The following is a 22,500-nucleotide window of genomic DNA, read 5'->3' on the forward strand; positions in this document are numbered from 1 at the left end:
GGCATGGCTGGCAAATAGGCAACAGTGTGTTAGCATAAATGGGGAGAAATCATAATGGAGGCACGTCACAAGCGGTGTTCCACAGGGGTCAGTGTTGGGCCCGCTGTTGTTCACAGTTTACATAAACGACATAGATGAGGGAATAAATAGCGACATAAGCAAATTTGCTGAGGACACCAAAATGGGCCAGCCAATTCATTCTAATGAGGACACTAGAGCACTCCAGGATAATTTGAGTAGACTCCTGCAATGGTCAGAGAAGTGGCAGATGCAGTTTAATATAGACAAATGCAAAGTTCTAAATGTTGGACAGGAAAATAACCATGCCACATATAAACTAAATAATGTAGATCTTAATACTACTGATTGTGAAAAAGATTTAGGAGTTCTGGTTAGCAGTAATCTAAAACCAAGACAACAGTGCATTAGTGTTTGCAATAAAGCTAACAGAAATCTTGGCTTCATATTTAGAAGTATAAATAATAGAAGTCCTCAGGATGTTCTTCAACTCTATATATCCTTGATTAGGCCTCATTTAGATTATGCTGCACAGTTCTGGTCACTGTATTACAGAATGGATATAAATGCACTGGAAAACGTACAGAGAAGGATGACAAAATTGATCCCATGCATCAGAAATCTTCCCTATGAGGATAGACTGAGAGCCCTGAATCTGCACTCTCTCGAAAGGCGTAGAATTAGGGGGAATATGACTGAGGTGTATAAATGGAAAACAGGAATAAATAAAGGGGATGTAAATAGCATTCTGAAAATTTCCAACCAAGACAGGACTTGCAGCAACGGTTTCAAGTTGGAAAAATTCAGATTCAGGAAGGATATAGGAAAGCACTGGTTTGGTAATAGAGCTGTGGATGAGTGGAACAAACTCCCAAGTACCGTTACAGAGGCTAAAACGATTAGTTTTAAAAATAGGTTAAATACATGAGTGGGTGTGGGTAGGTGTGAGGTAGACCCAACTAGTTTGTGCTACTAGGTCAGATGCCATGTTCCTTCCTAAAGTGGAAGTGACCTACTAGGTGGGTCATTGGGCTAAAGTCACAAGGGATTCAAAGACTAACCCAAAAGGGTTCTTTCAGGTATACAGAAGTAAGATCAGGGACAAGAAAGGCCTACTTAAGAGCAACTCAGGTCAGATCACTGAGAGTGATAAGGAAATGTGTGAACTTTTCAACACTTACTTCCTTTCAGTCTTTACACGGGAAGATATTAACGAAATTCCAAATAAATTATGTAGAGCAGGACGATAATAAACTATGCACGATTAGGGACACAAGTGACATGGTCCTTAGACAAATAGACAAATTAAAACTTAACAAATCCCCAGGCCCTGATAAACTGTTTGCAAGGGTTTTAAAGGAATGTAAAGAGGAACTTAGCATACCTTTGACTAATCTTGTCAATACACGTATAGAGTAGACCGTTATTTATTTTATTATCACACTGGCCAATTCCCACCAAGGCAGGGTGGCTCGAAAAAGAAAAACTTTCACCATCATTCACTCCATCACTGTCTTGCCAGAAGGGTGCTTTACACTACAGTTTTCAAACTGCAACATTAACACCCCTCCTTCAGAGTGCAGGCACTGTACTTCCCATCTCCAGGACTCAAGTCCGGCCTGCCGGTTTCCCTGAACCCCTTCATAAATGTTACTTTGCTCACACTCCAACAGCACGTCAAGTATTAAAAACCATTTGTCTCCATTCACTCCTATCAAACACGCTCACGCATACCTGCTGGAAGTCCAAGCCCCTCGCACACAAAACCTCCTTTACCCCCTCTCTCCAACCTTTCCTAGGCTGACCCCTACCCCGCCTTCCTTCCACTACAGACTGATACACTCTTGAAGTCATTCTGTTTCGCTCCATTCTCTCTACATGTCCGAACCACCTCAACAACCCTTCCTCAGCCCTCTGGACAACAGTTTTGGTAATCCCGCACCTCCTCCTAACTTCCAAACTACGAATTCTCTGCATTATATTCACACCACACATTGCCCTCAGACATGACATCTCCACTGCCTCCAGCCTTCTCCTCGCTGCAACAATCATCACCCATGCTTCACACCCATATAAGAGCGTTGGTAAAACTATACTCTCATACATTCCCCTCTTTGCCTCCAAGGACAAAGTTCTTTGTCTCCACAGACTCCTAAGTGCACCACTCACTCTTTTTCCCTCATCAATTCTATGATTCACCTCATCTTTCATAGACCCATCCGCTGACACGTCCACTCCCAAATATCTGAATACATTCACCTCCTCCATACTTTCTCCCTCCAATCTGATATTCAATCTTTCATCACCTAATCTTTTTGTTATCCTCATAACCTTACTCTTTCCCGTATTCACCTTTAATTTTCTTCTTTTGCACACCCTACCAAATTCATCCACCAATCTCTGTAACTTCTCTTCAGAATCTCCCAAGAGCACAGTGTCATCAGCAAAGAGCAGCTGTGACAACTCCCACTTTGTGTGTGATTCTTTATCTTTTAACTCCACGCCTCTTGCCAAGACCCTCGCATTTACTTCTCTTACAACTCCATCTATAAATATATTAAACAACCACGGTGACATCACACATCCTTGTCTAAGGCCTACTTTTACTGGGAAATAATTTCCCTCTTTCCTACATACTCTAACTTGAGCCTCACTATCCTCGTAAAAACTCTTCACTGCTTTTAGCACGAGTTTATTTGGCACGATCTGAGTATAGCACGACTAAAGAATTGCAGCACAATTTTATGTAACACGTCGTATGATGAATTTAACATGGTTCAGTTTGCGGGAAGGTAAAAAAAAAACTTCCCTTTTCCTATAGTGGCCGCCTTGTTGTGGTTCAGCTGGGGAGACCTCCCGCCGTCTCCAGCCACCCCCCCTCCCCCCGATACCACCCCACCATCAAAGTATTCCTACTTCATACGTGTCCAGTCCAACTTCTCTGCTACAAGCTTGTGATTGTGAATTATGTTTTGATCTTTTAACTGCATGACACTATCTCCTGCTAACTCTTTCTCTCTGATCCACACCAACAATTTCTCCACTTCTTCAATTGTTTGGGATCTCTGTTTGGTTATTGCATTCACCCCTTTTGCAGCTTCTATGATTTCTTTTCTCTTTGCCACAATGGAGCTGATGGTTGATGGCACCTTCCTGTACATCCTGCCGAGTTCGGCAATGCCTATGTCACTATCATATTTTTGAACGATTTCTTCATTTGTATGGTGTTCCTCACTTTCTTTACCAAAGGACTGGCACTAGGAGCTTTCTTTGGGACCATGGTGGCTTATTTAGCAGTCACACATAATAAACAAGTTCCAAAAACAGTGGATTATTACAAAATGTTTCGTATGACCTCGCAGAATATGTTGACTCATCGAGAAACAACGTGACACTGCCTGAGAATGCATGAGAGGCGGCTTTGTCTGCTCACTGGGAACTGAACAGGTTCTGTACCATCGATGAAAATGGAGGAAATCGAAGAAAATGGAACCAACATTTTGACGAAGTTGCCGATAATGAAGATCAATGAAAAGGGAAGGTCCACTGTATACATATAGAGTTTTAGTGTACTGCACTAGCTCTGTCTACATAGTGTTTTATATTTCACATGATTATCTTCATACAAACTATGCTGCCAAAGGTATTTTTATCTTAGCCTTAGTTAATAAATAACATTTTGTAGTTGACTGATCTTGTTACTGGTAACGTTGTAATAAATTTTTTAAACAGAAAATGCATTTCTGCATAAGGGCAATGATGACATACTATAAACACAATCTGCACTCTTTTACACCAAATAATTATCTTTCAAGGCTCCATTAGAGTTTACTGCACACTTTTACACTTGCTGTCGTATCTTTTAGTGAACTTACAATGGCTGGAGCATTAGCTGGCAGCCAGAATAAAACAGATAAAGCAAAAGTCTCTATATGCAAAAATGTGTTTTTCTAAACCATTTATTCTGCTGTAGGGGAGCTGTTGGTCCACTAGGAACTGTACCACCTACACCCAGAAAACTGAGGCAGCTGTTGAATAGAGGAGGAAATCCAGGGTCCTAGTCAGATTATCATCACTATAATTAGGGAAAAGTGTTAAACCTGCACAGATCATACAGAACTTGGAGAATGAGAGAAAATTGAGTTTGGTTCTAGGAAGGGGATAACAGGTCCTTTTTCTTGGATTAAGAGTCCCTAACCTTAAAGGGAGATCCTAGTCGGAGACCACAGCCCGCAGCCAGTAATAAGGGCATTTACTGGTAAATTGACAAATGAACTCACTGGATTGATTGCAACTGAAGAGGCTAATTTAACTGTGGTCTAAAAAAATCTCCACACCTTGTCTTAACCCTTTCACTGTCGGTGATGTATAGGTACGGCTTACAAGCTCAAAGTAGCGGAAATGCTCAATTTTTGCTGATGTTCAAGAGTAAACAAATGATGTCACCATCCAATACATGTCCTACTGGTCAGTCTAATATGAAGTCATGAATGGGTTGACATTTAAACAATTATATAATAATGCAGTAGTCTGCATAACAGTAAATCTTCTATTTTTTGTGTGAATAAAAATTCAAAACGGAAAGCAAGAGTAATATAAAAGGAGCCTGGAGATGTGACTAATGAACAGAGAAAATGTTATTTTAGTGCCAGGAATGTCTGCATTGTTTATTCTGGACCCTATTTTGAAACTGGCATCTTTTGAAATTTGTGTGAAATTGGCCAAATTGCCATTTTCTGACCACTTTATTGGGTAGTTGAAATCTGTAAATGAACAGTTTCTTGTACTCACTCGATAGAAAAATGGAGTTCTAGAAAAATAGCTATGAGTTTGCTCGACTGGAACAATGGAACTGGCCGAAAATAGGGCTCAAAGTGGGTGAAATCGCCAATGTGTATATATCACCGAGACCGCTAACATCACAAGAGAATAATTCCCTAAGTTTTCCATCAAATTTCATACTTTTGGTGTCATTATCATCGGGAAAAGATTCTCTATCCTTTCATATGACAACAATCATTTTTCTTTTGAAAAGGTGAAAAGGGTTAACACTTAAACTGTCCAAACGTAGATCTACGTTCACTCACGTAGTGCTCCAAATATTTAAAAAAAAAAAAATTTTAAATGAAGAGCGCATTTTTCGACATGTTATAGGATAAAAAAAATTTTAGGGTCAGTACTTACTGAGATATAAGCCTGCAAAGTTGGCACTGGATGCTTACCTGATGGCAACATAGTCCTGCCGCTTGCAGAAGCGTTGCTGATATACCTTTTTTTCTCTTTATTTTAATTTATATAATTTTTATGCTATGATAATTGCAATTTATAGTAGTTCTTGTGATTTCATAGCCAATCTTTGTTCTGTGATTTCATAGCCAATCTTTGTTCTGACACTAATATTAGGTACTAAAATAGTACTGAAATAGTCACAATCACACCATCAGGTGAACATTTTCACCTGCCTTGGTCATTTACTATTGTCTAGCAATATATACAAAGTACTATCAGAGCCACCAATGCTCCTATGATGACCTAGTTACAAGCAAAACTGCACTACCCAACGTAGCACCCAGAATGACCTAAGATTACCAACAGTGAAATCTACAAATCGAAAATAATAGAGATCAAAGGAAGACTGCCCTCAAATCCAAAGCAACACCCCGCTGCCAGCCGAACAACGTAACCCTAAGCTTTGTATAACTACAACTTCTTCTTAACTTCAACAATTCCTGTAGTATTATGAGGCACAATCTCAGAGGAAACAGCACCAAGGCCAGCAAGAAAACACCGAAAAATCAACTACAGTATTCAACAAGTATACCCAGGACGACGCCAGCCCAGCAACCACCCCTCTCACCACCGCTCAAGGCGACACCACAACAATAACAACAAACATGGCTGCCCCCACCCCAACCACCCCTCTCTTCCCTGGATTCAACCTACCAAGTAGTCTCTCAGGTATGACCAATGATCCAGATACCCTAAAGTCATGCATCTCCACCTTAGTTATTGAAAATATGAATCTTCGAGAGATGCTAACAAAACAAGACACCAGGATGACACAACTCGAGAACAAAATCCTCAGTCTTGAACAAAAGTTATCAACACCAGGAATGACTAACTATGGCAAGACCATCCAAACAGTCAGATAGGCATACAGAACAAATAATATCTCTTAATACAAAGGTTGAAGAAGCAGTAAAAGAATGGAAGAACAACTTAGATAACCAGTTCAATGACTACTTTGCTCTCCAAGAAGATAAAACTGAGCAAGATAAACTATCAGACACAGTAATAGTTAACAGTCCACATTTTCCCAGTGATATGAACCAAACGAACAGTAAAGAAATTACTCTCCAGATCATAAAGGACCAAACAAAAGTTACAGTACCAGAGTCAGAAATAAAGGAAGCCAGGTTACAAGGATCCCATGGTAGAAAAAGTGTTATGCTTAGATTCCACTCACATGACAGGAAAAAAGACTTAATAATTGCATCTATTAACCCTTTGAGGGTTTTGGTCGTACTAGTACGTCTTACGCGTAGGGGTTTTTGACGTACTAGTACTCATAAATTCTAGCGGCCTCAAATCTAGTGGGAGAAAGCTGGTAGGCCTTCATATGAAAGAATGGGTCTATGTGGTCAGTGTGCACAGTCTAAAAAAAATCCTCCAGCACACAGTGCATAATGAGAAAAAAAAAACTTTGACCATTTTTTTTTAATAAATCAGCGACTTTGCAGTGTATTTTCGTATGGTATTTATTGTTGTATTCTAGTTTTCTTGGTCTCATTTTATAGAATGGAAGACATATTACAGAAATTGAGATGATTTTGACTGGTTTTACAATGAAAGGTGCCTTGAAATTGAGCTCAAAGTAGCAGAAATGTTCGATTTTTACCAAACTTCAAAAGTAAACAAATCGTGCCAAGCGTGCAATACACGTGAACTGGTGAGTCTAATATTCTTTCACAAGTGCACCAATAATATTTATACCATTTTTTTCACTAATGCAGTAGTCTGCATAACAGTAAATCTTATATTTTTTGTGAAAATAAAAATTCAAAGTGGAATGCAAAAGAATATAAGAGGGGCCTTGAGACGTGACTAATGACTAGAGGAAATGTCATTTTAGTGCCAGGAATGTCTTTCTTGTTTATTCTGGACCCTATTTGGAAATTGGCGTCTTTTGAAATTTGTGTGAAATTGGCAAAATTCCTAAATTCTGACCACTGTACTGGATAGTTGAATTTCATAAATGGGTGGTTTCTTGCACCCATTCGATAGAAAAAATGTAGTTCTAGCGAAATATTCATGTTTTTTGTCGACTAGTACAGTGAAATTGGCCGAAAATGGGGCTCAAAGTGGGCAAAAACGCCGATGCGTAAACATCGCCGAGACCGCTAACTTTGCGAGAGCATAATTCCGTAAGTTTTCTATCAAAATTCAAACTTTTGGTGTCTTTATGATCGGGAAAAAAAAAAAAAAAAAATATTTTTTCTTACGAAATGATAGAGAATCTTTTCCCAATGGTAATGACACCAAAAGTTCGAAATTTGGTCGAAAACTCATGGAATTACGCTCCCGTGAAGTTAGCGGTCTCGGCGACATATGCGTATCGACGATTTCGCCGACTTTGAGCCCTATTTTCAGCCAATTCCGTTGTTCCAGTTGACCAAACTCATAGCTATTTCTTTAGAACTCTGTTTTATCTATCAGCTGAGTACAAGAAACCTCTCATTTACCAATTTGGACTACCCAATATGGTGGTCAGAAATTGGCAATTTGGCCAATTTCATGCAAATTAAAAAAGATGCCAATTTCAAAATAGGGTTCAGAATAAACAAGGTAGACATTCTTGGCACTAAAATAACATATCCTCTGTTCATTAGTCACATCTCTAGGCCCCTCTTATATTATTATTGCTTTCTATTTTGATTTTTTATTCATACAAAAAAAACAAAATTTACTGTTATGCAGACTACTGCATTATTGTAAAAATGGTATAAATAATATCAGTGCACTAGTGAAAGAATATTAGACTCCCCAGTTGACGTGTATTGGACGTGTGGTGTCATTTGTTTACTCCTGAACATTGGTAAAAATCGAACATTTCCGCTACTTTGAGCTCAGTTTCAAGGTCGTTTTCTTCATCCAAGTAATGAAAATCATCTCTATTTCTGTAATATGTTTTCCATTTTATCACCTAAGACCATGAAAACGCAAATACATCAATAAATACTATACAAAAATACACCTAAAAGTCGGCGTTTTAATCCAAAAAAAGATCAGTTTTTTTTTTCTCATTACGCACTGTGTGTTGCAGGATTTTTTTTATGTGGTGCACAATGACCACACAGACCCATTCTCTCACATGTGGGCCTACCAGCTTTCTTCCGCTTCATTTGAAGCCGCTAGAATTATTGAGTATATATACGTCAGAAACAGTGGCGCGTAAGACGTATTTATACGACATAAACAGTCAAAGGGTTAATAATTAAAATTTTTACTATCAGTACAATTTACTCTTAGCATTTTTGACATCATTTAATTACCATTACTTGTCTAATTACCATAACCTGTTTTAATACCACATTTACTATCTTAGAGTACTCTTAAATACCTTTTACTGCCAAATAACCTCTAGTATAACTTCCATTGCAATATTGAATCCAAATAACTGTTCTTAAGATTTAATACTTGAAATAAACATTACTTTTTCACTTTTTTTTTTTGCTAATTAATCTTTTTTTGTAATCATTATTACTTACTAAAATTTTATTAAACACCATATTCACTACCAGTCAATTTTACTTTTGTACATTAATCATTATTTTATACTTTTCATAACATTTTGTTGCCAAATTTTCAAGTTTGTATATTCAACTCCAACCTTTATATTATCCTTTGTACCTGTGTACCTGTGTACCTGTCTACCATCTTACTATCATATTATAACCAAGTCATTGCCATTGTTATTTTTTACTTATTATTCTTTTGGTACTTAAATTTGTGAATTTTATTTTGTCAATTTAAATCTAGTTATACTCTTGATCTTGTTAACAACCTATATCAGACCCTAGTGCAATTGTTCTTGTTAACAACCTATATCAGACCCTAGTGCAATTGCAAATACCATTTTAATTTGTATTTTTATATTATAAGTTTATACCTAGTTGTACTTTAGCTCATTCTAGCTCAATACATAGACAACACTAAATTCATTATATTAGACCTTAGTGCAATTACAAGAGTGAGTCTGGTGCCACTTGTAATTTGTTTTTTTTTTATAGTATTAGTTTATACCTAGTTGTACTTTAGCTCATTCTAGCACAACACATAGACAATATCAATTTCATTATGTTTATTAGTGACTATACTCTATATGACCAAAGTGCTTTAGCAGTATACTTATCCAAACCTCCCACCACTACAGAAATCAGTATTAGAACTCACCACATAATACAGGATATAAACAACCACTATTTAAACCTAAAAGATGAATGATCACGTTGACCCTGATCTAAACCTCCATAATCTAACACACAATCAAAACTTATTGGAAAGTAACTGCCTTTATTACACAGCATCACAAGCCAGCACTATCCTGAACACTGCTCAAAGTCTATCAGTTCTTAACTACAACATCAGGTCCTTAAGCAAACACTATGATGACCTCCTGGCACTCCTTGAGTCACTAAAGACACCCTTCTCCTGCATTATTCTTACTGAGACCTGGCTTAAGCAGGACACAATTGATATCTACCCACTACCAGGATACACAGCAATCCACAACTGCAGACCATACCAAGTTGGGGGTGGTACTGCAATCTATTACTCTAACCAACTATCTTGTATTAGCACTAATTACTTTAGTTATGAATATGGGGAATACATTTTTGCTAATTTTACTGTAAAAAACCTCAAGACGCCAATAACAATCGGTGCCATATGCCGGATACCCCACACAAACATCCCAAACTTCAGTGAGAATCTAAAGTCACTAATAACAAACAGACAAATGAACAAGCACCACCTTCTCTTAGCTGGAGACTTCAGTATCAACCTTGGCCTACCAGATGATCAGACTGTAACTGATTTCATCAACAATATGAACAACACACTTCTCATACCAACAATAACTAAACCAACCAGGCTGACTGAGACAAGTGCAACCATAATAGACCACATATGGACCAATATACTAGCCCCCCTTAAATCAGGGATAATCACAGACAGCACTACTGACCACTACCCAACCTTCCTCTTAACAAACATTAGTAAGCCACCACTCGAATACAACAAAGTTTCATTTAGACTCCATGACGAGGCCTCAATAAGGAATTTCACAGCAGACCTAGAGACTGTTGACTGGCCTACAGAATTCTCCAATGCCAATGGTATTGACGATTGGACAGACATTTTTCTTAACAAAATACTTAGACTATACAACAAACATTGTCCTATAAAAACGAAACAGATCACGAATAAACGGCTTGGTTGCCCATGGCTAACCAGCAGCATTCTGAAATCCATTGATAAGAAACACCAATATGAAAAGCAATATAGACAGGGCTTAATACACAAAGATATTCTTAAACAATATTCAACAGTTCTCACCAAATTAATAAAGAAAGCCAAACAACTGTACTACTCCAGCAGATTCACTGACACAAGAGGAGATATAAAAAAGACCTGGAAAACACTTTCCCAGATTCTGGGGACCCACAAACTGAAAAAAAACAAGAATATTGTTCTAACTAAACCTCATGAAACACCACTGCATCCCACTGATACAGCTAACAAGATAAACGACTTCTTCTCAAACATAGGATCTAATCTCGCCAGTAAAATCCCACGTACCAATGCCCGTGCCGGGGACTACCTAGATGGGAATTTCCCAAATTCCTTCTATCTTGTACCAACTGAGCCCACGGAAGTCACCGCGATCATAAAGTCACTTAAAAATAACTCGGGGAATCTGTCTCACGTCCCACCATTATTGTACAAGCGAGCGGCCCATGTCCTTTCGCATGCTATTACATTACTTTTTAACAAGTCACTAGAAACTAGCACTTTCCCGACACTACTCAAGACAGCAAGGGTTACACCAATACATAAAGGTGGTGACCCTACAGACGTAAACAACTATAGGCCAATATCAAACTTACCATTGCTATCCAAAATCTTCGAGAAACTCGTGCACAGGAGACTATATTCATTTATAACGTCACAAAACATACTCAACCCCTGCCAATTTGGATTCAGGAAAAATAAAAGCACTAATGATGCAATTATAAAAATGCTAGACCTGCTTTACACAGCATTGGAAAATAAGGAATATCCGCTAGGAATTTTTATTGACCTAAGAAAAGTGTTTGACACAGTAGACCACTTATTTCACAAAAAAATAAAGTTTGTTAGTTTCTGGAATATGGCAAAAAAATCTGCCCTTTACTCCCACATAACTCCTGAAGTATTTGGAATATTTCCAAAAACTCAACGGTCCACATAAGAGAAATCATTATTCTACAATATCTGTGAATATTATTCCATTTAATTAAGTAATAAAGGAACCACTTCGAATTATAGGTGAATAAGTTACTTCCGAGATATCGGCCGGGAACGCCGGCCGGGCCCCGTCTCAAAAAAAAAAAAAAAAAAAAAAAAAATCGCGAAAATCGCGTTTGTTTGGGTGTATTTCTTAGTAAACTGATGTTCTAGTGCAGTTAGCCTCTAAACACCGTTTTCTCTTACTCAGAGACGACAGGGTAACCAGTTACACTTTTTATATCGAAATATTCCCGATAATCTCTGGGCCATATTATGGCCTATTTTATTCAGTCTAGAGTATATAACATGTTTGTATGTTATTTAGAGTGTTTATTATATCATATTAGATCAATTCTGATAGACAAATAAGCCGTAGAGTTGATATATAAGCTGATATAAGCGTAATAATGGGCGATTCCTGGCTGGCACCTCGAGCGCTGGAACACTGCCGAGCGTTCCCATCTGGTTCCCAGCTGTCGCTCAGTCTGCGGATAAGTCCCACCTACTGTTTTATGATGCCAAATAGTCAGTTATTATATTAGAAAGAATAATGCAAGAAAAGGCGATAAAAAACAAGAAAATAACTCCAAAAAATATATAGGCCATGAGCAGACTCGCTACCAACATCGCCGTCACCATACCTGATATAAATGACTATAATTTCTTGTAGAAACGTCGTAGAACATTCATTCTGGTACCATTGTGTTGCCAAAGAGTTGAGCTATTTTTCAGTATATATAACTCAATATCCATATTTTTTCGATTTTTCGGTAAGCGCGCGCGGAAAATTGCCCTGTAGCACCCTTAACATTATGATCGACAACACTCTAATTGCCAGACATAATGAGGGCAAATTCCTTGGCCTATACCTCGACAACAACCTAAATTTCAGCACCCATATCCAACACATAACAAAAAAAAGTATTCAAAACGGTGGGGATCCTCTCCAAGATACAATACTACGTGCCACAAACTGCCCTTCTCACACTATACCATTCACTTATATATCCATACCTCACCTATGCTATCTGTGCTTGGGGTTCAACTGCAGCAACACACCTAAAGCCAATAATAACCTAACAAAAAGCTGCAGTAAGAATAATCACTAAATCCCATCCCTGGCAACACCCCCCCCCCCACTCTTCATAGATCTAAACTTACTCCCTGTTCAGAACATCCACACTTACTACTGTGCAGTCTATATCTACAGGACCTTAAATTCCAATATTAACCTTGACCTAAAATGCTTTGTTGATAGTTGTGACAGGATCCACAGGCATAACACCAGACACAAACATCTCTGACATTCCCCGTGTTCGACTAAACCTTTACAAAAATTCAATGTATTTCAAAGGATCTAAAATCTGGAACACCCTACCTGAAAACTCTAGAACTGCAAACACATTCATCACTTTCAAAACTACAGTTAGAAAACATCTTATCTCCCTGATCCACCCCAACAACTAACTACATGATAACCACCTGGTGGTTCACAATTACACTCACTCACCCACTGACTATAAACCCAGAAATATTAATCTTAATCTTAAAATAATAAATCCTAACTAGTCATAAGTTTGCCTATGATACTCCAATATAGACACTTTGTATTGTCCCAAAACAAAAGCATTCACATTGCTAAACTCACAAATTATGATGTAGTCACTTAGCCTTAATGCCATAATCTGTAAGGATTTAATGTTAAGAATTAATCTAAATCTGCCCAAAATGCCTAGCCATGCTAGGTGTCCTAGTAGCCCACTCTGTAATTAGTATTTTATAACATGTAAACCACACAATACCCAAAACCTGTAAACCCCACATTGTAACCCTTATAGAGAATAAACTTGAAGTGAATTGAATTGAATTGAACTGATAGGTCTCAGCAATGTTTCAGACATGCTGGAGTATATGTAAAACTTCTTAAAGCATGATGTTTATGATGAGTGTCAGTAAACTGCTGGCAGTGCAGTGACACTTGATGAATGTGCACTGCTTCAGGGAACCCTGGCTATATTTGTTGTCACTGTTACACAAAAACATGTCTGTCTGTCTGTCTGTCTAGCTCTCCTTATCTTTCTTTCTGCCTGTGTGTGTGTCTTTCCATCTGCTTGTCTCTGTGTCTCAGGGAATGGCTCGTAAACCTGTTGGTTTACAAGCTGCTCCCTGATTCCTGAGCAAGTGAAAATGCTTACCACTTGCATCATGCACGTTGCCTGGAATTTTTGGGTTATCCTAGGTAATTTACACTATGTATAATAACTGTACCTATGTGTACCTGTGAGTGACAGAGATAGACAGAGACAGAGATATAGACTGAGATACAAACATATATATAGACAGATATAGACAGAGATATAGACAGACAGATGGAGACAGAGAGACAGCCAAAGACAGTCAGCCAGCTAGCCAGCCTGCCGAATACACATTACACGTGTTCCAGAATCGTTTCTCTTTACTTAGGGCATAGGTTATTGGACATTCTGGCAGGATGACATTACCAGTGGTATCAGAAATGAAAGGATGTTGCACAAAAGTTGCACATAGGTTATTATAGAGGTTTTTGATATTTCCTTGACCACTTGTGGCCACATCCATCTCAAAGCCACTAAACTCTGGGTCAACATCATTTTTCTCTTAAAAGGGGAGTGCAATACGACATGACATCAGTGAATCTCTGGTGTTTGCCACGCTATTTGCTCTAGCTGATAATCAATTGAACTGGTGCTCCCACAAGGTACTAAGTAGTCCCAGATGGTTTTAATACTGTGCACACTGAGTGTTAAGCCCCATTCTATGCTGACCAGGCACCTCGAGCAAATCGTGCCAAATTTGGAGGCAGGAAAAATAAAATGTAGGTCTACCTTTGGAGCACTAGCGGTACAAACGTGGATCTACATTTGGACAGTTTAAGGGTTAATGGTCGGCCATAGTCAATCTCCTGCTAGTCAGGAAGACCATAAGCATTGCATGTGTATCATGCACCTAAACAACAAGCAAGCAACCAAATGTAGTCTTAGATAAAGGCCTCTCAAGCACACATGAATGGCCTACTAATGATAAGGTCTAGAAACCCATCTGACTTAGCTTTAGGAAAAATCCTACCCAGTCATAAGGTCATGGTACTCCAAATTTTTAAACTCTGCCATGCCACAACTATAGATTAGTGGCCCAGAGGCTAAGCAAAGATGAGCCAGGGCTATGACTATGATAGAGATGACTTCCAAGGCAGAATCCATAGCCTGTGGTCCCGAGAACGACTGTCACGTGAATAGCTCAATCATGGGTAATGTGCAAAGCCCTTAGGAGGTCATACAGCACCTAAGGAAATTGGAGGTAATCAAGTTTAATCAAAGGAAGAGTAAGTGAGGTCAAATCCTTTTGATGTAAGGATTTGAATCTGACTTCTTCAGTCTAAACTTGTCAGGGCAAAGGAAAGGGGAGATGACCGGCACAGAATTTTTGTAATGAAGGAGTACATGAGCAAGACTGGCCCAGTCTGTGGATGAGGCACTGATGAAAGGTAAAACAGATACCAGGGCACAGGGATACAGCACCATTACAAGGTCACCTGAAGAGCATGCTGCAGAGGAAGACATCTGTCTCTCTCTATGAAGTGAAAGATTGAAGAATTGCTCTTGTAATCTGACAGCTACCAAAAGCCAAGTGGAATGTGGAGCAAATAAGTGAAACTCCTGTGATGGGCACCATTCTATCTCCAGAAGTCTGCAGCTTAGAGAGGAGCTTTAACTCTGCAGGAATAGGAGAAAGTGCTTGTACAGGGATGGTGAGGCAGAAAGTGACGAGACTGAACAGTGCTTCAAACCACTGCAAGCAGTGCTGTAGAAGAGTCAATTCTGCACAAATGAGAAGGAAGCTCCATCTTTGCTGCACTCTAAAAGATACTGGATGATGAAAGACAAGTCAATAATCAAATTCTCATGTTGCATAAGTGTCTCAATTCTTCAATAATCAAATTGTCATCGGGTGAAAACAGGCATGCCCTGTGTATGGAGATTGCTGACAAGAGGCTAACATATGCAGGAGAAGCTTTATGGTGCTGCGCAGAGCCTCAGTCACAATTCCAACCAGTAGTGCACCTTTTCCAGATTAAAGGGAAAACAATAATATAACACATGACAAATCAAGGTTAGAAGAAAGATCAAGGTAAGAAGAACAGCCTTGAAAAGTATAATAGGAGGATTCCTTGGAGACAAAAACTATTCCTCATACCCCTGGAACATCTTACTGGTGGGGCAGGCATCCAGAAGTCATGAAAAGCAGTTAGGAAAAATATAGATACACCTAGGTCACTCTAGCACTGGACAGAAATGGAGACTGCAGAAAAGAATTGAAAGCGAGTGGAGAAGGTAGGTATTGACACTGAAACAAATGGTTGACAACTTAGTTGGGTGGATGTACATACTCCAGCATGTGGGTGTACAAGCCCCAGAATGCACTTCACACTACATTACCCACAATAATAGGGCAATAATTGATAAGGGGAGGCAAAGGAGGCTGAACTAGACCTAAAATTGGGGCTAGCAGATGTAGGCAATATGTAGGTAAATATTAATAATGTTGATTCTATACTGTTTTGTGTAATTTACAAAAAAAAAAAAAAGTTTAATAATAATGTGAAGTCCTGTATGCGATATTCAGTGTCAATGGACAGAATAAAATCTTCCTTAAAAAATGTTGCTTGTAGTTTAATTATTTGATACAGCAAACATTATGAATCAAAATTTAAAACAAATTAATAAAAATAAATTTCATGTGACCAGTATACAGTATTTAGCCTGTAAATAATCTCCTACCACTATCTCATATTCTTCGCTGAATCAATAATTTTTGGCTTTCCTGTGTGTTCTGTTTGTTCACTCACCTCTTGTTTGGCAGAAGCAATATAGCCTAAAATCTTTTTGGCATGATCTTCATGAATAGTTGCCCCTACAGTTGTATCTTCATTAAATGGATCTCCAATCTTGAGCTTGTTGGTTGCATTCACTAACTGCTTCATGAACTCACTGGCAACACTGCTGTGAACAAACACTCTGCTCCCATTAGAACAAACCTGAAATTAAATAAAAATTAAAGCTCACATTAGGATATCTGGTACAACTTACTTAGATATAGCCAAAAGAACAGGCAACAAGGAGGGGTTGGCCTGTAAGTCAATGAGTTGCTCATGTGCAGAGTTACTTACCACTACAAATACAGTAGGGCCTTGCTTTTCGGCGTTTCGCCTTGTGGCATTCCGCTAATGTGGCGATCTCAAATTATGACCAAAACTTTCTATACGGCGAGCGGTCTTTCAAATACGGTGCCCACCACTCAGTTTGTTTACATTCTCCACGAGCACCTCTATCTATTAAGTAATAATAATCACTCTCGGGCGCATTAAATGTCTAATTTTACGTCAATATAGACATTTTCATTAATCCGTCTATGATATTTTCTTAAAAATTATATAAGAAACACGTTACAATGCATATAAACATGCTATTTATATGCTATGGAGGGGTGGTTGCTGGGTGGAGGGAAAACATTACGTAATACTAATAATAATCACTCTTGGGCACATTAAATTTCTTATTTTACGTTAATTTAGACAAATTCATTAATCCATCTATGATATTTTCTTCAAAATTATATAAGAAACACGTTACATAGCATATAAACATTTTGTTTATATACTATGGAGGTATAGTAGCTGGGCGGAGGGAAAACATTACGTCACTCCCCTTAATACATAACGCTTTTGTTTACAATTCTTGGCATGGATTAATCATAACTTCTCCCTTTGTTTATGATGGCATCTAAAGGTATTTGTTATAAACGATTAAACTCAGTGAATATGGTATGTCAATGGTAAGAATATGGCTCTGGGCCAGATTAAATATCATGTAGCTATGTAGCCCAGGCACACTACATACCTACATTATTATTATAACTGATACTTGTAGGTAGTAGGTTGGTAGACAGCAACCACCCAGGGAGGTACTACCGTCCTGCCAAGCGAGTGTAAAACGAAAGCCTGTAATTGTTTTACATGATGGTAGGATTGCTGGTGTCTTTTGTCTGTCTCATAAATATGCAAGATTACAGGTACGTCCTGCTATTTCTGCTTACACTTAGGTCACACTACACATACATATACAAGCCTATATATACAGTAAGGCCCCGCTTTATGGCGTTTCACCTTACAGCGTTCCACTAATACGGCGATGTCAAATTATGACCAAAATTTGCTATACAGCAAGCGGTCTTTCAAATATGGCGCCCCCACCCGGTTTGTTTACATTTTCCGTGACCTCATCTATTATGTCAGGAAACTTTTCAAAATTTCAAGTGTTTTAAAGTTACTGCATATTTTATATGTACTCTGATAATTATACTTAAGTGTACCTGTACTTAAATATACTTACACACTGTGCTGGTGTGCAGGTACACATTAAAATCACTGTCTCTCTCTACTCATGACGCCAATACTACGTAATAATAACCACTCTTCGGCACACTAAATGTCTTATTTTACATCAATATAGGCATTTTCATTAATCCATCTGATATTTTCCTCAAGATTATATATGAAACCCATTACATAGCATATAAACATGATACATACACTCACAGAATAAAAATTGACGTAAATATGAGATTTGTTTACCAAGCAGCTGTGTAGGTAGTGTCAGAAGAATTACGTTTTCTCTAGTCAAACATTGGGGGGTAACTGTATAAAAATATTCTTTTTGTATGCCTTTACTCTATATATAGCAATTCACGACCCTTGTGGGTTTAGTGCTTTTTATGATAATAATAATAATAATAATAATAATAATAATATTAATATTAATATTATTATTATTATTATTATTATTATTATTATTATTATTATTATCTTCATTCACTCTAAAAATGGTGTGTTGCTGTTTGTTTATTCTGAACTAACTTGTACAATTTGTACACAATGTAAGAGTATTTGTATTGTGAGGTAATCATTATTATAATAAAATATTGAGGTAAATATTTTACAAACTCTTACAAATGGACGTGAATGAACTAAAAGTAGACACATATTAATACGCATTTATTTCGCCTGACCAAGTAATCGTCCACTACCTGTTCAGTTTGTGTTCTTACATTCTCAACTCTGTATCTCGTTCTCTCTCTCATTTACTCTTTCGTTAACTAGTTGGCTCTCATTGATGATGGCGTCTAAGGTTAGCTGTGATAAAAAGAGAAGTCGTAAGCCTCTTGCTTTAAGTGCCAAGTTAGAGGATGATGGTGTGCCATTCTGATTTTATTCAATAAACACCCTGCCACTCACCTCTCACACATTAATATTAATATTTTAAGGTAAGTAATAAGTGTACTCTGTGTGTATCTTACCTTTTATTGTGTTTTTAATGCCTATTTCTACTGCTAACTTAATATAAGTTAGTGTAAACTTGTTGTCTGGCATTTATTGCATATTTTATATGCTCTGATAATACTTGTGGAGCTGTGTGGTAGCCGGGTGGAGGGACAACATTATGTTTTCTCTGCTCAGCCATCAGAGAAAACACGTATGAATCTGCGTTTGGCCCAGCCACTCCCCCACTCCGCTTTTGTTTACAATTTTCGGCATGAATTATTCATTACTTCTACCTTCGTTTATGATGGCATCTAAAGGTAGTTGTTAGAAATGATTAAATTCAGTGAACAAGGCATGTCGATGTTAATAATATGGCTCTGGGCCACAGTGTAGGTAGCCGGTAGGTGTAGCCCAGGCGGGGCTACACCTACCGGCTACCTACACTGACTTCCTACAAATAAATACTACTCACCTCTCTTCCTATATTAAGACTACACATATTTTAAGGTAAATAATGAGTGTACTGTATGTGCATTTTACCTCTCTGGGATGTTTTAAATATCGTATATTAAGTATGAGACGGGGAGCCAGGGCTACCTACACCTGGGCTACCTGCACCTGACTTCCTACAAGTAAGTACTACTCACCTCTCTCCCTACATTGAGGGAGGATCAGATTGCACATATCGACTTCTTTATTTTTCAACCGATTACGTTCATTTTTGGTGTACTATTAGAAGCTTATATCGAGTATCCTGTGCTAAAGTTTCAATCATATCAGCCAAAAAGGAAATGAAATACGCAAAATTTACGAGAAATTGCATTTGGCAGTGGACTTGTACTCAGTGGTACTTGGAAAAGTGGTTTTGACACTTGCTGCTGATAGAACACCTCTAATTCCATCAATTTACATGTACCAATTCTAAAATAAACCTTATCTTCATGCTAAAAAAAAATAAGTTTCATAACTTTTTTGACATATTGGAAGATGTCGGTCTTGTTGCCCACATAAATCTAAAAATATTTGGGATAGTTCAGAAAGGTACAAGTTACATTGTAAAGCAATCATTCTCCTATGTTTGTTGTGAAAATCAAGTCAATTCAATCATAAATAAAGATGGAATGCCCCTAAATAGGTAAATAAGTTACTTTCGAGATATAGGCCAAAGCGCGCGGCACCCCAGCTGCCCGGGAAATAATTTTTTCCCCGAAAAATTTGCTTTATTTTACACTTTTTGCGTGACCTACGAGTGTTTATTACAGTTAACCATTGTAAATTCGTTTTCTCTCATCACTTGTAAGAGATAACGAAACTTCAGGGGATACACCGATAGAAATTTTTTCCTCTTGGGCATCATATTATGCTATATATTATTTTTTACGGTGTGCTTTTTATGTTTATATGCTATTATTATATTGCATTATGTCATAATAGATCAATTGTGATAGATAAATAAGCCTTATAATTGATATTAGCGTGGGTATGGAATATTTATGGAATATTTTGTTGGCTGGAGGTGTCGGCCATTTTGGGTACTATACCCAGGGTACCTGACTGATTACTTGATCTCATTAGCTCCGCCCACTCTGGCATGATGTCAGATGGTGAATTTGTATTATATGAGACATCAAAAGATATAAGAAAATGATAAAAATAACACTGGGGCAAAACGTAAGCAATGCCGCGTCAGCGCTTGTTACGCAATATGACGCAGAGCGCTGTCACCATGCCTGTTATAAATGGCTGTAATTCCTTTTAGAAACATCGTACAAGGATAATAATTATACCAGAGTGTAGCCAGAAAGTTCAGCTATTTTTTTGGTAACAGTAACTCAATTTTCATACTTTTTCGATTTTTTTTTTTTTGTTTTTTTGCTCCGCGCGCGTGAAATCTGATCCCCCCTTAAGATTACAAATACTTTAAGATAAGTAATGAATTTACTGTGAATATATTTTACTTTGTGTGTTTTTAATGTCTGGTTCTATTACTAACTTAATATAATTTAGTGTATACTTGTTGACTGGCATTTATATGCATTTATAAATGGAAAAAAATGCCGTTCTGCCTTCCGGCGATGTCTGCTTTCCGGCGACAGCCTGGAACCTAACCCGCCGTATATGTGGGGCCCTACTGTACACACCCCTCTGGGTTTTCTGCTATTTTCTTTCTAGTTCTTGTTCTTGTTTATTTCCTCTTATCTCCATGGGGAAGTGGAACAGAATTCTTCCTCCGTAAGCCATGCGTATTGTAAGAGGTAACTAAAGTGCCGGGGGCAAGGGGCCAGTAACCCCTTCTTTTGTATAAATTACTAAATTTAAAAAGAGAAACTTTCATTTTCCTTTTTGGGCCACCCTGCCTTGGTGGGATACAGCCAGTTTGTTGAAAAAAAAACTTATACTTATGTGCACATGTACCTAAGTAAACTTACACACTGTGCTGGCATGCAGGTACACATTAAAATCACTGTGAGTGGTGACCTGTACTTAACTCAGTGGTGACCTGTACTTAACTCAGTGGTGACCTGTACTTAACTCAGTGGTGACCTGTACTTAACTCTGTGAAGAAGTGTCTTGTGTGCTCTCCGTGGACTGAACCAAGATGCCCTCCATCGAGCAACTTTACCAGCAGCTTAAGGAAGAATTGAGGGTAGCGAAGATGGAGATACGGCGATTGACTGAGGAAAACAAGAGGATTCGTAGTAGTCCTCCAGTTTTGAGTCCTCAGGTCAAGAAGGGAACGTCGTCAGTGGCTGGACAGCATGGAACGAAATTGAAGATCAAGAAGACGAATGGAAAGGTAGAAACGATGAAGAAAAAAGAGACTGCTGTGGAAACTGTTGTGGAAACATCTAATGCATTCTCCGTGCTACCCAACGAATGTGAGTCGACTACTGGGAACGTCACGACGAACGACACCAAGGAAGGTAAGAATATTGTTGTTGTTGGGGATAGCCAGGTTAGATACATGGATAGGGCATTCTGCTTGAAGGACAGGAGTAGGAGACAGAGGGTTTGCTTTCCTGGGGCTGGGATGGAGGACATTGTTAGCCGGCTTGACAACATCATGAACGGTAATGGGATCAATCCTATTATTTGCCTCAGTGCTGGAGGCAATGATGTAGGCAAGCGTAGAAGTGAGGATTTAGTTAGAAAGTTCAGGACAGCTATAGACATAATTAGGAAGAAGGGGGGGCGCCCTGTTATATGTGGCATTTTGCCAAGAAGAGGTGTTGGTAATGAATGGTTGTCCAGAGCAATTGGTATTAATTGTTGGCTGGATAAACACTGTAAGGATAATGCAGTACCATTCATTGACAACTGGGACAACTTCTATGGCCGAAATGACATGTATGCCAGGGATGGGGTTCACTTATCCAGGGCAGGTGTGGGTTTTCTTGCTAGCTCAGTTGAGGGGGTTGTTAGGACTTTAAACTAGGATTAGTTAGAGGTATGGGTTTAGAAATGATAAATAATGAGTATGGATATATTGACTTATGCTCTGATATTAAGAATCTTAATAGTAACTGTCATGGAGTAACTCTGGGTAATGATAATTTCAGAAATTGTGTAAAAAC

At 38.3% G+C, this 22,500-nt stretch overlaps 1 protein-coding gene across 1 annotated transcript in view; it reads right to left on the minus strand.

Moving 5' to 3' along the window:
* LOC128701165 (4-trimethylaminobutyraldehyde dehydrogenase) overlaps positions 1-22,500 on the minus strand; it is a gene marked incomplete at its 5' end in the record, with an annotated part of 84,942 nt that overhangs the window by 28,042 nt on the left and 34,400 nt on the right. The window contains 1 exon segment of the mRNA XM_070087859.1: positions 16,454-16,642. Coding sequence (XP_069943960.1) covers positions 16,454-16,642 — 189 coding nt within the window.

Source organism: Cherax quadricarinatus, chromosome 2 (assembly GCF_038502225.1).
Source record: "Cherax quadricarinatus isolate ZL_2023a chromosome 2, ASM3850222v1, whole genome shotgun sequence".
In the NCBI taxonomy this organism is placed as follows: domain Eukaryota; kingdom Metazoa; phylum Arthropoda; class Malacostraca; order Decapoda; family Parastacidae; genus Cherax; species Cherax quadricarinatus.